Source organism: Vigna angularis, chromosome 1 (assembly GCF_016808095.1).
Source record: "Vigna angularis cultivar LongXiaoDou No.4 chromosome 1, ASM1680809v1, whole genome shotgun sequence".
NCBI lineage: Eukaryota > Viridiplantae > Streptophyta > Magnoliopsida > Fabales > Fabaceae > Vigna > Vigna angularis.
Genome location: NC_068970.1, coordinates 1009837 through 1028183, shown reverse-complemented (window position 1 = coordinate 1028183; position 18347 = coordinate 1009837). Strand labels below are relative to the sequence as shown.

The 18347-nt window shown below is 29.3% G+C and overlaps 2 protein-coding genes and 1 long non-coding RNA gene across 4 annotated transcripts; 2 read left to right on the top strand and 1 right to left on the bottom strand.

The window, feature by feature from the left end:
- The first annotated feature begins 1881 nt into the window (after positions 1-1881).
- LOC128195029 (uncharacterized) lies at positions 1882-6794 on the top strand. The gene is made up of 2 exons (XR_008246576.1): positions 1882-2467; positions 6723-6794. It is a non-coding gene; the product is annotated as an uncharacterized LOC128195029 (long non-coding RNA).
- Positions 2787-6694, bottom strand: LOC108322158 (heavy metal-associated isoprenylated plant protein 7). Of its 2 annotated transcripts, none has more exons than XM_017554164.2 (5): positions 6520-6694; positions 6149-6305; positions 5583-5782; positions 4393-4483; positions 2787-3417 (listed from the first exon to the last, which is right to left on the bottom strand). In XM_017554164.2, exons 1-5 carry the CDS (start codon positions 6526-6528, stop codon positions 3086-3088), a joined length of 789 nt encoding a protein of 262 aa, XP_017409653.1. In that variant the 5' UTR covers positions 6529-6694; the 3' UTR covers positions 2787-3085. The 2 variants fall into 2 exon arrangements, with proteins under 2 accessions (XP_017409653.1, XP_017409644.1); XM_017554155.2 differs by having other exon boundaries at positions 6149-6311; positions 6520-6693.
- Positions 6795-14808: 8014 nt separating the features above from the next.
- On the top strand, positions 14809-15962 carry LOC108339699 (pollen-specific leucine-rich repeat extensin-like protein 3). The gene is made up of 3 exons (XM_017576892.2): positions 14809-14924; positions 15049-15130; positions 15339-15962. Exons 1-3 carry the CDS (start codon positions 14913-14915, stop codon positions 15857-15859), a joined length of 615 nt encoding a protein of 204 aa, XP_017432381.1. The 5' UTR covers positions 14809-14912; the 3' UTR covers positions 15860-15962.
- The last annotated feature ends 2385 nt before the right edge of the window (positions 15963-18347 follow it).

The following is an 18347-nucleotide window of genomic DNA, read 5'->3' as shown; positions in this document are numbered from 1 at the left end:
AAACAATGATAAATCTCATTTGGTTAATTAGGGCACGAAATTGACTTCGACACGATAAAGTAGTGATAAGGTTATTGAATTTTGTTAAAACAAGAAATTGATGTAAATGGCATTTATTATCGCAAGATATAAAATTCTGTTAGTATGATGTGGTGTTGAATTGACTAAAACACCCCTGGATTATTGATTGTGTCTGATCTGATACGTGGATATGATATGAATGTGAATTAAGATTCCTAGGCTCTATGATTGAGAGAGAAAAATTCCATGGTTTCACACCAAAGGCCAAAAACAGTCCTAATCCCAATGGCATATGACCTTACACCAACCACATTCACGGGTCCCCTTCGCAACCTTTCTTAATTAATCATTTCTTTTTTTTTTTCATAGATCTCAACTCATTATTCAATGTTCAAAATTATTATACAAAAACAAGTATAGAATGTGTTTCGAGAGAGGTGTTAAGATCATTTTATCAAATATCTCGAAGATCAGATAAGTTTCTTAATGGTCCTTCGTTGTCCAAACGACGTTCATGTTTTTTCTTCTTTTTGTTCAAACTGTGTGAGAAGAAGATAATTATAAAGAAACGTGACGTTTAAGTCAATAACTTTATATAACAATGTTTAATAAAAATAAGTACTTAAAATTGATTACATGACTTTTTTGTCATATATATATATATATATATATATATATATATATATATTTATAAATGTTAAAATGAGCTTACATTATATCTAACCTATTACCTATAAATAATTTTCATTATTCGTATTAATTTATAATTAATGACTATTATTTTCATTAATTATAAATAAATAGTTATTACTGTTCAAATTAATTATCAATTAATAACTGATAATTTTTTCTCTGGATGATCATCCATTTCTGTCCAGATGGTCCCACAATACAAAATGACTTTTAAAACATGTCTTTTCTTAACTTGTAAATAACATGTTTTCACTTCTCATGATGTACACGAGTATATAACGAATTTTTTGTTTTGTCAGAGAAGAATCCAATAACTTAAAACAAAAGAAAGTTAGTTTATAGTTGTCTAAGTAGAAAATTTTGTCATGCATAGGAACATGCCCATTGTTTTCAAAATCGAAACCTGCGTTTGTTTTGGCGACCTTGCAAGAACAACTCACACGTCTTAAGTTTGCGCATGGAAAAATGATGAATTGTTGGTAAAGGGCCAAAAATAGCAGATGCATTGCGATTAAAATAGATAATTGAACTTCGAGGGCCTATTTAGGCATCGTGGCTTGGCCCATTTCTAAGTGTGGCCCACACTCATAATTATTTAATAATTTTAGGGTTCCCACCAAAGAACCAATTACGTCTTAAAAAAGGGTCAGTAGTTAAGGCATGCCAGGATACTTCTTTTTCATTTTTCTTATAAAATATTGTTTATTTCTTATAAAATTTAGAAAGATCTTCTAAAATATTTTTTCTCTCTTGACAAATTATATTACATATTTTTTAACATAGTTTTTTAAAATGATGTATTACATCATTTAAAAATCTTGTGGACTTTTTTTGCTGATGAAGGTGATACTCCTACTTTTGTGAGTGTGGAAGTGGGCTGGGTGCATTGGGAATGAAGCTAAATAAACTTTTGAAGTGCATGACTTCCATACGTTCTAAACAAATACTTTTTAGCCACACCATTTAAACCTCACCATCCTATTACTTTTATATCTACCAAGTTTCAAAACTTATTCTCTCCATATCATATCCAAAAAGAGAACTAAGATATTTCTAATTTTATTTCAAAATTTTCTGCCCAGATCTATGTCTTGCCCAGATCACTAGGAATTGGAAAAAGGTAATTTAGTGGGTTTCTTTTTGAAAGGGAAATCTTGAAAAGGGAGTTAGACTTTTGAGCAAGAGAATGGTTGAGGCTGGGATGTGCATAGCACCTATTCTACCTTTGGCCTTATTGGTTCTGTCTTCAGTCATGGTACCACAACTCCAATATGTGTGTTATTTGTGAGTAGCGTGTGATTAGGACCTGAACTAGTTTCCTTTTGTCTCCGACTTCATTGTCTACAGTATTTTTTTATTGTGGTCCAACTGCACACACTGCCACAACTACCCAAAACCAAGAGATAAGATCCACTATTTCCTCTGACGTTATCACCCTATATATACCATTATACCACGCACTACATAACCCTCTGCACTCTCCTTTAGGCAGGCCAGTGTTATATGAAATCTGAAACCAGACTGGTCAAAAACTGTGATCACAGTATCACCACTTGTACTGACCACTTAGTTTTAGCTACAAGGGTAGTAGTGTTGTGTTGTCTTGGCCTAAAAGGACTCGGGGAGTGCCAGGTCCCTAGTTTATCTCTATCTAGACCAGGGTTTGAGCTGCTAGGTCAACTTGGCAGGCACCATTTTCTTTGGCCAGAAGTGGATCTTGGAATCTCAGCTCACGGACAGAAACAAAAACAAGGTAAGCCATTTAATATTTTCTAACTAGTCTTAACCCGTAATCATATCTCAGTTAATGGGCCACTACAAGGGAATAATAATATGCTGATTAGGAAGTTCAGACTCAGCTAGGCCTCATGTTCTTAGTCTTATAAATTCTTACAACTATGATTCATCAGTATTTTGAACGTCTATAGATGAATTGTCTAGTCTGGCGAAAGTTGACACAGATGGTAAGATAATTTGAACCAAGTCTATAAATTGAACGCTGAAATTTTGTGAATTGTGACCTGCTAACTGTACTGATCATGACCCTTTGAGAAAAATCTTAAGAGAAACGATTGCATGCAATTTTCAACTTCAACATTCATGGGAAAGAGATTTTAGGCCAAAATTCAGTGAAGCATGTTTAACCCTTGCATTGCACCAACTGAAGCACTTTTACCCACCCTTTGTCTTGAAACCTCAAAAGCACAAGAAACAAGACATTTAGCTTTGAGGGACGCTGTGGAAAGGAAGGAATATACCCTTAACATACTCACACTGCTACATATTCTTAGAAACAAGCTATGACAACATGGAAAAGAAAATTACTTGAGCTAATTAACACTCCAACCGCAATACGGAATCACTTGCTGGTTTACATAACAGAACATGCATTTGGGTTCTCGTCGCTGAAAATCTCAGGGTCATAAGCGTAGTCGATGTAGTTTTTGGCTGGCCAGTATTCACTTCGCTTGATTTCAGTTTTGTTATCTTCTTCTTCTTCTTGTTCCTTGTTTTCTTCTTCAACTTTTTTTTCTTCCTTTTTCTCCTCTTCTTTCTTTTCTTCTACCTTCTTTTCTTCCTCCTTCACAATAGATGCTTGCTTTTTGGTCCTCTTATATACATTGTCAACAAGCTTCGCAGGGTCGATCACACCTTTTACTATGACTTGATCGTTTGCCAAATCTGTTTCCACTGATTCTACTCCTGCACATGCACGCCATTACTATGTCTCAAATCACGTACCAACTCTATTCATGAAATCATTGAAGGATGAAGCACAAAAAGTTATAACTGTTTATTTCAGTAACATCTATTTTGTTTTCCCAAGATGAATAATTTAATACCAAATGAATAAAAAAAAGCTTTAGATTAACTCTTAAGCACTTATATGAGCTGCAATGACATTTTAAGAGGCAATATGCGTCTGAAATTTGGTACCATGTTTCAGCATTGAGATAGATAGCTCCCTCCACTCTTAAAATAACTGTTATGTTGAGAGTGTTACATTACAGTTAATTCGGCATTTTCAAAAGGATTCTTAAGCCCATACTTTGAAAAGAAAAGCAGACCTGTAATTAAAACTATTACGTATGCCTGCACATTCCTAAGGAGGCTGTTGTGGCTTCATTGCAGTTTGGAAGGCATTATTAAAAATTATAAATATAAACTAAACACGAACTTTGTAACCATAAATAAAGTCCACAACAACACATTCTCCTTTCTCAGTACCATCTTTATTTTTTGATAAAAGAATTGCAGCTTTACTCAACAACGTGGGCTCACTCTGTACTAAAGGCGATTTCATGAGATTCTACCGATTAAAAATGTGTTAAAGAAGAAAGTATAAAAAAGTATGTTATAAGCATTCTTCTTGTGATTATAAGATTCCATGGTAAACTTGAGAGAAGAGAAAGGATAACTCAAATTAAAGGGGCAATTAAACTCTTTCTTTTCAATTATGCAATGCAGTTTTGTTGGGATTCTCGTAAATCATTAGTAATTAGTAATCATGATAACAAATAATGATTGAAAGGCACAGTTCCATGTAGGACCTGGGATTTAGTTCAGCTGAATTGATCCAAAACGTGTTTGTTGTACTTGTTAATGCACGAGTGAAATAGTATGAAGCAGAAATAAAGAAAAAGAGAAAGAGAGAAAGAGAGATATGAATCTTTGCACCTTTAATCTTACGGATTCGCTTCTGTATAGCTTGAGCACACGCTTCACAATGCATTCGAATTTTTAGCACAACAGTTACCGCAGAAGGAGGCTGACCAACCATTCAAACAACAACAGCACAGGAATTAGATTACCAACAAAATAGCTTTGGTCAATCAGAACATCTAAAGCAGCGTCAATTTGAACCAGATAAGGCATCAGTAAAACTTAAAATTGGATACAAATAAAAGTTAATAGTTCTTCTCTTGAGTTCTTTACTTTTTCATGAATTTGTCGCAATACGAAAGAGGCACCTGTATGGTCCCACTATCTTACAATGTCTCAATTCGGGTACGGATCATGGCATGGGGTTTCCAACTTCATCTCAAGTTTTATTAGAAAAAACAAACCAAAAAAGCAAACTTTAGCAACCCATGTTCATTCATTCCCTCATAAAACTGGTGTATTCAAGTTAGAAGTATTATTAACACGATATACTAGTCTGCATATTATTAAGAATTTGTGAATAGTTTAATGCAGGAGTATTTCCTTTTTGCCTCTCTATCTGACTAGCTGACTAGTATTTGAATGTCGTCATCATCCATGGTATTTGGGAGCCTGTGGTTTTAGCTTTTAACCTCCATACAGCAGACGTCACCATGGTTGTGTGGTGTGTGCGTTGTGTGGAAGTGAATGTCCTGAAAGTGGGACACGGTAAAACCAGGTGAGTGTACCCACCCGTGACCCCATTTTGCAGCAAAGCAGCATGTCAAGTTGCAACTTGCAAAAAGTGAGTGGGGTCAAACCCTCTCATTTGTCACCGCCGTTCGCCTCGTTACGTGTGCCTATCCAAGAGGTATCACTTTGTTTCGTTACTTTCATGTCAGCACTCACCTGGAATGGATCGCAAAACAATACACCAAAAATACTAAAAACTACCCTCTGCCAAAATTACTCTCTCTCTCTCTCATAAAACTGAAAGCCAACCATTTTCCTGTTAATCTCTTATCAACTTAACAACACTTTGGTTTTTGTTTTTGTTTTTGTAAGTCTTGAGACTTTAGTTCTTGTTTTGAAAGTTTTTTTACCGAATGTTGGTCGATCAGAATGATTGACTCTGCTGCGGTATCGTACTGTGCTTGCTGAATATTTCATCACATTTGCATCATAACAAGAAAAGAAGTTTCAAAGTTGAATGATTTTAGATTTACCTCATCTTTTTTCTCTTCTTTAGGTGGTGGTTCTTTGATTTCTTCTTTTTTCTCCTCTGGAGCTTTTGGCAACGGTGAAATAAGCTCCACTTTCTTTCCACTTTTCTTTTGTAGCCTCTCAAGCACCTTTATGGGGTCTGCTGCCGTTCCTTTCACTACCACTTTGCTTGTCCTGCTATCCGCAGTCACATCTTCCACTCCTGTTTCACACTCCCACAAAACAGATTAGATTAGAAACGTTAATTAATTAACCCCGTTTCATCAATCTTTTCCACCTCCTAAAACAACTTTACCTTTGTTAACTACGGATGCAATGATGATCTTTTGTCTCTACATGAATAATGCACGTCTAAGACAAAATTATCTCATCATTATTTTCTGAAATTCAAAAGCAATCATGTGGATACTGAATTGATGCCTCTAACAAGGGGAAAAAAGATAGGGAAACTAAGAACACTAAAACTGAAGCTAAACCCATAAGCTAACTATACCTATAGCAGCGTTCCCTATGGGTGTATACTCATAAACATGATAGATAAAAGCTGTATGTAGGGAAATGAAATGACCTTGGAATCCTTTCAATGCTTTTGCAACTTTCCTTGCACAGGCCTCACAGTGCATGTCAACTTTGAGCACTATCTCCGGTGGTGGCTCCTCCTTGCTTTCATCCTTCTTCTCTTCTACCTTCTTTTCCTCTTTTACTTCTTTATCTCCTTCTTCCTTCTTTTCCTTTGCAAACACAGCATTTCAATAAGACAACACACGATCATAGAGTTAAAAGAAAACAAAAAGAAACATGGAAGCAGCAGAATTGAGAAAAGAAAAAATAAACTGAAAGGAACGGGCAAAGAGAGAGATTGATTTAAAACATGCGTATGTGTATGTGTATGTGTATGTGTGTGAGAGTTTGAGTGTAGAAGAGAAAGAAAACTCTTACTTCACCCATGCCTGTGACAGTAGACAATGCCTTCTGCTTGAGAGAGAGTTTACTTGTTAACGCAGATCTTAATGTTATGTGGTTTCAATGTAGAAAACAACTCTTGTTTTGTTTATGCACTCTCACACACACACACACACTCTCTTTCTCTCTCTCTCTGTCCATGGCAGCAATGTTGGACTGAGGAGACATTTAACGTGTAGGGATTCTGCAAATCTGACGTGGATACTTTACTGCATAATCAACTGCAAACTTAAATAAACAAAAAAAAAACATTTTTATTACTGTCTGCTATTTTTGGTTAGATTAGGGTGAATTACTATGTAGGTAGTGTGCATGGCTGAAACGACATTCTAGGCCAGTTGATATAATAATGTTTTGATGACAGTAAAATATTTTTACTGTTACTTGTCGGTATTGTTGTAAAATACTTATCATAATATATATAGTCTAATACTGAATAAAAACACAAAATTTTTCTTGATTCTTCCATTTTCCAAGTTATTGCAGACCAATGGTTGTGGCTATTACCTAGACCATCATCACCATTGACTGGTCGTACCTCCATCTAATCTTCCTCCCTATTTCATGCTATCACAACGATCTAAGTTTTAGAAATTAAGCCAATTAGATTTTAAAATTAGTTTTAAGTTAATTCATGTGAAAAAGGAAAATATTGTAGGAAATGAATGTTTGAATGAATAAAGTATTAGAAATATAAATGTAAGTTTTAATTTCATATTAAATAAAAATAAGAAAGTAGAATAATATATGTGTATATAAAAATTTATTAATTTATTATCTTAAAATTTTAGATATAATTTTTTATATGATTGAATTTAGATTTAATTTTATATTGCAGTACACATTGATTTAATAAATAACTATCTATTTTTTCATACACTGTAGGACATATATTTGACAAACTTTTCAAATTCCAACTTTAGACAAAATTTTCAAATTTATTTCAATTGATAATTTAATGAAAGGGATTGATTGAAATAAAGTGCAACTTTCCCATCTGTGTCCATTTAATGAAGATGGTATTAATTAATGAAGCTATGTGTACATTATAGTTTCTTTCTGTATTTAAGTTAGGTGATATTTCTTTTTCAAACTGACTTTATAATTCCATTTTATTAATTCTAAACTCGGTTTCGAAATAAGATTGCAATAAACTCAGTTTAAAATCATACTCGGTTAAAAAGCAAGTAGATTTTTTTTTTCAACTTAACTATCTGAACGTACTTTTGAGTCTCCAAAGTGAAAATTAAACATATGCTAAGTCTAAATTTGAACACTTTGCTCCACTCAAAATTGTTGCTACCAGACAATAAATATTAAAATTATATCTAACCAAATAGGTTACTTTTAGTGCCTAACCATGACCATCCACAATATATATATAACTTTTTACCTAAACTTCTTAAATGTTTACAACCTACAATATAGGAAGAGAACAAAAACTGTAAAATATAAGTAAATAGTGTACTTAATATTGTACATGAACTTTTACTAAAAATAATATAATGTACCTTTTACAATAATTTTTCCCACTCTTATTATAATAATAATTTTGAAAATACAAAAACTTATTTTCACTAACACAATACATGTCTGATATATAAATTGATACATAAAATATATTTAAACTTTCTCTTTTATCCACTCTCTCTTTCGCTTATCGTATAATATTTTGTTAAATGAATTCAAACGAATTTCATCTAATAAATGAAAAATTTACAAAGTACAAATATTGAGTTATTGTCGAAGTTGTTGTAATTTTGTAACTTTTAATATAAGTAAATGTCTTTTTTAAGAACGTAAAGTGTTAATAAGAATTTCACCTTATCCTCTTAACTTTTGAGTCATATTTGAGTAGAGTTGTCAAAACAGGTAACCCAGTTCAACCCGGCTCGGTTCACCATGGTTTGGTCATTTAGTGAGCTAATCAAACTCGGCTCAATTATTAGCAAGTTGAAAAAATTTATTAAACGGGTTAGCTTTGACTCATTTAATTATAAGTTTTTTTTCTAAATAAAAAAATTACAATTTTTTTAATTCAAATCTAAATAAATGTTTGATGTTAAACTCCAAAAATAATTCAAAATAATGAAAAAATATCATACAATCCAAACATAATCCAAAACATGTACAAAAAGCGAATAAATAAATTTTTAATATTGATCATTTTTTTATCATTTGTCCATTTATAATATTAGAGTCTTGAATAGATAAATCTATAATATTTTTCTCTCCTTCTTTGTCACCATTTACAATATAATAAAAAAATGCTATGCTAACTAATAATATTAAAACACAAAATAATAAATAATGAAATTAAATTAAGTGGATTGGTGAGTCAACCCGACTCACCACGGATACAACTCGGTGAGCCGGATTCTAAGTAAGCCAAGTTGTAAGTAAGCCGAATTAAAAACTAACACATATAAAAAAATTACATTTTTTTTAAACCGGCTTATTCCTACAGTGAGCGAGGTTCACTCACGGTTACAACCCATTTTTCAATATCATTTGTAATGTTGCGTAATGATTTATGTTTTAGGAGTTGTTTTCAAATTTGATAGGTTATAATAAAATATTGTTTAAATGATATATGTGTAGATAATATCGAAGAAAACTCTAGATAATAATTAAAAGTAATTGTAATATATTTATATTATATTATAAATGAAGTTATTTTGTATAACGGGGAATTGCGACGTGACAGACTTTTTTTAAAGCATGATATTTTTTACTATATCTTCTGATTTAGGAATGAGAAGTAGTGAGAGAATTATAACTTCGTGTAAGATGATTTTTCCTATTCCATAGTTACAGCCAATAAATGACATTAGTGTAAAATATTTATTAATGTACTCTGCACTTCCTGCCAAAATGTTCAACCAAATCTAATATCACTGTCACCCACCCAACTTTTATACTGTCATCTTCTCTTTGATTTTGTTTGGTCGAAGCATCTTATGCGTTGCTATTTTTAAACTAAAAAAGAGAACAAAAATATATATTTTTAAAACAAAAAAAAATGGTAATATTTTTTTCAAAAATTTATCTTAAAACTAAAATTCATTTGAACGGAACCTTTTTTCTTCTATGTAAGGATTAAATTATTTATTGTTTAAAAATGACATTTTGTGAACTATATTATTTTTTAGAAAATATATATTTGTTATCCTTTATCATGAGATGTAATTTCATGGATATTTAAATTCCATCATAACGAATAATACACACAAATTTTATATCTTTTTGAATATTTAATTTATATTTTAAATTTTTCTAAATTTGAAAATACATGTGTGATTCATAAATATTTGATAATTATTGTAAAATTCATCTTTCTTTTTCTGGTCCGGAAAAAAAAATATCCTCGTATCTAGATGAAACAAATTTGAGAACTCATGGGCCGGATTTCTAGGGTTGGGCCATTATAATTGATTGGAGGGTGTTTGACCTTCCACTTCTTCCAAGTTTTACTTCCAATTTTCTAAAATATTTCTAATTAATTAGGTGGTTAATTATTAATTTTATCTTTATTGATTATTTCTCTCTCCAGCATTGATCACACCTCCATTTTTCCTCTATCACAAAACATACATCCATGCATCCTTACACCTTTTTTCACTTGTATTAAGAAAGCCTACACTCTAACATCCTATTTGAATTGCACTTCTGATAATTTTTAATGTTTAATGTATGTTTAAATTATATTGTTATATATTTAATTATTGTTATATTAGTTTATAATTATTTTTAAATTTATGTATAAGTTTATAATGTAATTATATAATTTTTAATTGATATAAATTCATTTATTAAAATTAATAAAACTAATTTAAAATATAAAAAACTAAAGATGTACGAATTCGATTATACGTGTATCGACCATGAAAATTCGATACTTTGATTCTCGAAGGTACATATATGATTTAGGTTTAATATTTTACATAATTTTTTTATTACATTATTTATATAATTATTTTATTAGTTTATAATTATATTTAAAATTATAAATTAATTTTTATGAATTTATAATTTAATTAGATAATATATAATTGTTAAAAAATATTTTTTATATTCCATATAAATATTTAAAAAAAATTAAAATTACAAAGATTTGTATCATATGAAAATCCGATAAAAGCATGATCGGATATCAATATCAGGTGGAAGAGCACCGGATATGGACATCCGATTTATGTTTTGTGTTTGTATTTTTTTTTTCTTTTCACATTTATAAAACGGATAACAATAAATATGAAAAAAAGAATGAAGAGATGAAGAAAGCCAAGAAAAAAAATAAGTTGGGATGAATATTTGAAATGCGAAAGAGAGAAGTGTGAGAGCATACTGACAACCATCAAAAATCTTTGACTACTTCTGTTTGTTTTTTTTAATATTAAAACCTTTTTAATTACATGCTAATGAAAACATTTTATAAAACTTTGGAGGTGTACCAAATTTTCAAAATGACATTTTCTATTTTATAAAAGTAACTTTCAGATTACATATTTTTGGAGATTATTTGAAAATAGTTATTCGATAAGAATTTTGGAAAGAGAGTTCTAGAATAAAATTCCTAAAATGCATGAAAAACATTTTAGAAAAAGCTTTTTTCTCCGTTCTTCTTATCTGGCAGTGGCTGTAACAAAGATAATACAGTGCTGTGGTGAAAAGTATTTTAGTTTGTTTCTGTTGGTGTAGGGGGTGCAATTACCAATTGTGGAAGTACCGAAAGCAATAGCATGTTTTTTTTCTTTGGTAGCCCAACATTGCAAATGATGCTTGCTTTATTTATCCTTTATTTTGTTAAGTTCACCAACTAATTTTTTCGGCCTTTTTTTAGAAAAATACTCTCAATGAATACACATTTCCATTGAAAATTTCCTAATGGAAATGTATACCAATCGGACAAACTGATTTGTAAAAACTTATATAATTTATTTATAATTTAAGAAAAAAATATATGACTACAAAATTGTATAACTTTGAAATATTTATTTGTATTATATATATATATATATATATATATATATATATATATATAATTACTGTGAAACCCAAATTTAAATTATAAGAAAATATATTAGTTGTAATTTTAAATTATTATATATTTTTGTAATATAAAAGGTTTCCATATAAATAGAAGTAATTTAGAATAATTTTTTTAAACTGTATTTTTTTATCATTTCCATGATTTATAAAAATATGTAAATTAAAGTCTGTCTTTATAAAATTATATATCATTTTGTTAAAAAAATTGATATATTATTATTTTGCATATATACATATATATTATTAAAATGCTTATTTATATGTCAGTACATAAAATATTGATTAAGAAAAGTGTTAAAAGTATTCAACATATAACTAAATTTATTAAATATGAAATTGTCTTTTATTTATAAGTGTGACAATGTGAATACTAATCTTCAATAATAGCTTTCTCAATTTGACTTCCCTCACCGAAAATTAACGTAACCAACGATAATAAAATCACAAATAATTTAAAATATTTGTTTTTCTATAACGTCAAAAAGAAGAAGTTGAGATGAAGGATAAGTAGTCAAATTTGTTAACACGTGTGACACTTTCCATAGCACACGGACATGTACTTTCCAACGTTGGAAATAAATTCACGTTGGTTAGGTGGTGATGTCTTTAATACACTTCCTTTCCCGAGTATGCTACACCAGGACGAATTAAACAAGGAAAATGTTTTTTTAATAATTTTTTTTAACAATTTTTTTATAATACGTAATAGTTTGTGATTAATCTATTTTAAATATGTAAACTAATAAAATAATCACTGTAAAAAAATTGTTAAAAGAAGTTATTATCGTATGATATTCTATTAAATAAATTACTATACCCATTGCTTTTTAATCTAAATTTATGTTCAACTCTAAGCTTATGTTTTAATATCGTTTAAAATATATAACAAATTTTATTGATTTTTTATTTTTACATAAAAAATAAATAAGAATGTATAAACTAAGTAAAATAATACATGATTAACAAAAATAAAAATAGCAAAAAATAATTGAAATTATATATCTAATAAATATATAAATATAAAATCCAAATAGGTAAGTTAAGATCATTATAAATCTACATTCATAAGGGTTTAAAGTTTTTCAAAAGATGGAGTTTTTATCTAAATATATTTATTTCAAAAGTTTGGAAACACTTTTAATTAAATTATAACTACTTAATCATAAAAGTCTTGATCCAATTTAGAATTGCTAGTCCCATCGACATCACCATTATTCAGGATTAATATATTGTCATAGTAAAGGAAAAATAAAAAATAAAAATATCAGTGAACTAATGCATTAAAAAAACATAAAGAGAATAAATCACATGGTACAAGATCTTTAAGACAATTTAAATATCAAATCGTTCAATTAGTTTAATTGAAAATGACCTTATTACTATAATATTAATGTGAAAATTTTAACTTATTTAAAAATAAGATACGGATAAAAAAAACAGACCTATCATCATAATAATAAATCTAACCTAAATCCTTTTTAAAAAAATAAAATAACCGTGCGTACGTAGGGTTTTAGATTAGTTTAGTGTAAAATGAACGACTAAAAAGGATTAAAAAATTGAAATGCATTGAAGGAGTGTTATTTTCACATTCCATCTATTTTTCACATTAAAATTTTATTGATATAATATTTATTAAAAAATTTGTGGATAATTACATCAAAACAATTTTTTTCCCTTTACTTAAATAGTGTATGCATGCATTCCTTTTATAAGAAGTGATTTTCTATTCATACACAAATCTCAAACACAATAGGAGAATTATATCCTCCAATAAACCAAACTTTAAGGTGAAAACCAAATGATCATATAATTAAATCCTATGATTAATTGATTCATTATCTCTTACCTAAACTTCATGACTAATTTATCACATGACAATATTTTTATATTTTAATTATATTTTTTTCTCTCTTTTTTTAAATAAATCATAAAATATTTTCCAGAATTCAATTCTAAATAACATAATTTTCATAGAAATCGATGATGCTGGAATAAAACACCAAATGAAGATTTGGAGGGATCGATTCTTAGCTATTACAATTAATAGATCCATTTGTAGAAATAAAATAACATTGATGCTTTATGAAAAAATCATCTTAAAAAGGTACATTGAAAAAAAGAAGTTCGTATGATAAATTGAATTTATTTTAATAATTCAATAAATATTTCAAACCTTGAAGAGTCTATGCCATACCTATTAATTAATTTAATAACCACAAAATACGATTGGTTTAGTTACATCATATTTTGCACTGAAAAAATGGCTTTAACTATTAGTTCTCCAGACCTGCGTTCAAGCTTTTTCATATCTTGTTGTTAATGTATTATTATATCATTAGAATAAATCTGTTACGTTATTGATTAATAAAAGAATTCTAAAGTAGTTAAATATAAATCATAGTGTGTGTTTATTAAATTAATTAATAGGTATGTCATGGATTTTTCAGAGTCTGAAATATTTATTCAATTATTAAAATAAACTCACAGTTTATCATACAAACATTTTTTTTTCAATATGCTTTTTTAAGAGAAACTTTCTATAAAGCATCAATGCCATTTTATTTCTACAAATGAATCTATTTGTAGTAAGAGTTAAGAATTCGATCCCTCCACCAGGAAACTTAATCTACCTTAACCAACCTGATAAAATTTCGATATTAAAATAATATTAAAAAAACTAATTATCATAGTAGAAAAATGTTTTTAATGTTAAATATTTGAATGAAATTATATTATATCTTAAATGAGATATTTAAAAGAAAAAGAATAATTAAGTTTTGAATTTCTTGAAAATTTAAATATTTTTAACTGAGTTTCTATTATATATATTTTTATCTATTGAATGCTTAAAGAGTTATACGTTTCAATCAAATTTCATTAATTTTTTTTTAAGTATTGTGACATAGTATTTTATCCTGGATCTTGTTGACTCATTTTCATAAGTTAAAAAATCTTATATATGTGATAAATGTACAATAATATTGTGATTTATGTAAATGAGTAAGTGATTTTTATTACTTTTATTAAAAATATTTTAGATAACAAAATGTTATATTTTCTATAATTTTAACATTAATTTATTATGTCACAATTTAGGGACCATAATTGTCACTATCATTTATGCATGTGATGAAAGTTATAGTTCCATGTCTTTCATATTTTTATTTATCATGACAAAAGATTGTCACAATCAGTAATAATAATAATATTTTGTTATTCACCAGTTCCTTACTTAACCCTCCTCCATCCATTCTTCCCTTTCCCCCTCTCATTTCCATACCTTATTCTCTACACTTCTTTTCCATCACATACCCATGGCTGAGAAGGTACTTCCATGCCCATCCCTTAATTATTCTCTTATTCCAATTTCATCCCAATTAATTCAACACTCTTCAACTCAAATTCTTAATTTCTCAACCAAATGTCTAATCGATCACGTTCATTCATCAGGTGACCGTTATGAAACTCAAGGTTGATCTCCAGTGCCACAAATGCTACAAGAAGGTCAAGAGAATTCTCTGCAAATTCCCTCGTGAGTACCAAATTCTCAATCGATTTCTTTTCTTTTTTGATTAATTTGGCGTTACTGTTGTTGTTTTGGTACTGAAAACTTGCATGCTGAATATGGAATGATTTACAAAACTAAAGTAAATAATCAGTTCACCAACAGTGTGGTTAGTGAATGAAAAGAGAATCAAACTGAGTTGATTTTGGGGTGTTGAAAATTTTGTGAACAAGAGAAATTCGAGACCAGTTTTATGACGAGAAGCATGACATCGTCACCATAACTGTGGTATGCTGTAACCCGGAGAAGCTGAGAGACAAGATTTGCTGCAAAGGCTGTGGGACTATCAAAAGCATTGAAATCGTCGAACCGCCCAAGCCCAAACCACCCGAGAAGCCTAAGCCTGAAAAACCCACCGAACCGGTGAAGCCAGAGAAGCCGCTGCCGCCTCTGCCGCCTCCAAGGCCGCCGCCGCCTCATTGTCCGGTGCCGCCGCATTGTCCGGTGCCACCGCATTGTCCGCCGCCGCCGCCGCATTGTCCGCCACCACCGCATTGTCCGCCGCCGCCAAGGCCGGTTCCGATCGGAGTATGTTGTGTACCATGCTATGAAGGTCAGGGAGGTGGACCATGCTTTCATGGGCCATGTTATGTGGTTTGTTGTGGAAGACCTATTTGCCACAGTTACGGTTGGTGCAGGCCCTGTTGCGATGAATATTTCTGTGAAGATAACGCCTCTGCCTGCTCAATTATGTGATCGTCCTCTCCATGATCACCTTCTGTTTATTCATCGATTCTGTCATCTGTGTTGTGCCTCTCATGCATTCAATCGTCAACCCAAGGAATAATAATCTTCTTTATCTTTTGTGAGTACATAATTAACAATAATATAATATAGTTAGAGTTAATATGAAAATAATTCCAAAAATATTTAACAAAATTACTTCATTTTAATTAAAATATTAATATAACGTTTATATAAAAATTAAATTTATTCTCAATTTAAAAAAAATATTCATTAAAAAAATATAAAAGTAAATTAAAATAATAAATATAGAATAAGACACATGTGATACTATTATTATCAAAATGACACGAAATTAATTGACTTCACTAATGAATAATTATTTTTAAATTAAAACTCATAATTGGTCAGATTCCTATAAATTCTATAAACAGGGGTTTAATTTCGAGGTAAAAATCACTTTTACTCACTATTGAATTACTAAAGGCTTACATAGAAAAATTCTAACATGAGCGTCAGAGTGTATTCTACATGTTACCCTCCTACACCGATCGATTACCAGAACAAAAAGTAAAAAGACATTCGATACACAGGACTTTCAGACAAGCGGTTATCCTTGTTCCATTTCAGTAAAAACATTTTGTAATTTCCTCTGAATTAATACAATATGGTATGGTACGTGAGCTCTAAATTCATATTAAATGAGAACTTTATGATAAACTAAATTCATAAAAATGTTAAATAATTTGTACTTAATGAGACTTTGATTGTAGATTAAATTCATAAATATTCAGCGGTTTATTGTTCAATTAGTGTAATTGAAAATCACCTTGGTACTCTAATATTAATGTAGAAATTTTACTATATAACTTATTTAAAAATAAGAGACTGATAAAGAAAAAACAGACCTATCATCATAATAATAAATCTAACCTAAATCCTTTTAAAAAAATTAAATAAACCGTGCGTACGTAGGGTTTTAGATTAGTTTAGTATAAAATGAACGATTAAAAAGGATTAGAAAAATTGAAAATTAAAAATGATACTCTTCAAAAACAATTATTCTTTGACATAATAAATATTTGCATACTAATATTAATAATTATTAAAGTAGGCAAGAACACAAAACCGAAATTTGATTGAGTGGATGACATCTAGCCTTGATAAACAGTATGTGCACTTTCCCGAGTCCAGAAGTTTGGTCCATATGCAATCACGATAACTAGTATCCCTATTATTGGTATAAAGCAGAAACATAGATTAAATATAAAAATAAATAAATATGTGAAAATATAAATTTTGTTTAGGTATTTAAATGAAAATATATACTTATCTAAAACTTAAAATTATTTTATAGAGTTATAAATCACCTTTTTTTAAAACAATTGACGTATAAACGAACTTCTAATTGAATTGATTTAATTTACAATATTTTATATTCTTTTAGAAAAAAATATTAACATACTTCAGAAATAATAATTTAATAGTATATTTGATTCAACAGGAAAGAGAAATGAGGATGAAATGAAAAGAGAGAGGGAGAAATTTCCTTCTTTCTTAAAAATTTACCTTTAAAAACGAAGGTTAGAAAAAAAAAATTGAAATGCATTGAAGGAATGCTATTTTCATATTCCATCTATTTTTCACATTAAAATTTTATTATGATATAATATTTTATTAAAAAATTTGTGGATAACTGCATCAAAACAATTTTTTTCCCTTTACTTTGATAGTATATGCATGCATAGTCTACATGTTCTTTTTACATGAAGTCATTTTCTATTCATACACAATTCTCAAATACATTAGTAGAATTATACTCTCCAATAAACCAAACTTTAAGGTAAAAACCTACCGATCATATAATTAAATCCTATGATTAATTGTTTCATTATCTCTTCCCTAAACTTTTTGACAATTTATTATATGACAATATATTCATATTTTAATTATAATTTTTCTCCTTTTTATTTTAAACAAATCATAAAATATTTTCCAGAATTCAATTTTAAATAACATAATTTTGATAGAAATTGATGACGCTGGAACAAAACACCAAATAAAGATTTGGAGGGATCGATTGTTAGCTCTTACAATTAATAGATCCATTTGTAGAAATGAAATTTATGAAAAATTTATCTTAATAAGGTATATTGAAAAAAAAAATGTTTGTGTGATAAATTGAGTTTATTTTAATAATTCAATCAATATTTCAAACTAATTTAATAAGTAAAAATATATTTGGTTAGGTGCATCACATTTTGCATATTATACTGAAAAGAAATTGTCACCACAATGATAATAGCTTCAACTGTCAAAATGGGTCATTCGGCTCAACTCGTCCTAATCCACTGCAGGTTGGTCACTTAGTGAGCCAACCCAATCCGATTCATTTGTTAATGAGTCAAAAAAATTCGAACCTGGTTCTAGCCACAACGGGTTAGTGAGTTAAACAAGTTGATTCACTAGTTCACTCAATTACAAGTTTTTTTTAATAAAA

Bases quoted from the DNA above. Each gene is read 5' to 3' on its own strand.
- LOC108322158 (XM_017554155.2), bottom strand. The intron at 5,783-6,148 runs GTCATTTCATTT...AGTGTGAAACAG, and splicing joins AGCATTGAAAGGATTCCAAG to GAGTGGAAGATGTGACTGCG. The intron at 3,418-4,392 runs GTGCAAAGATTC...GTGCATGTGCAG, and splicing joins GCGAATCCGTAAGATTAAAG to GAGTAGAATCAGTGGAAACA.
- LOC108339699 (XM_017576892.2), top strand. The intron at 15,131-15,338 runs GTGAGTACCAAA...TGTGAACAAGAG, and splicing joins AATTCTCTGCAAATTCCCTC to AAATTCGAGACCAGTTTTAT.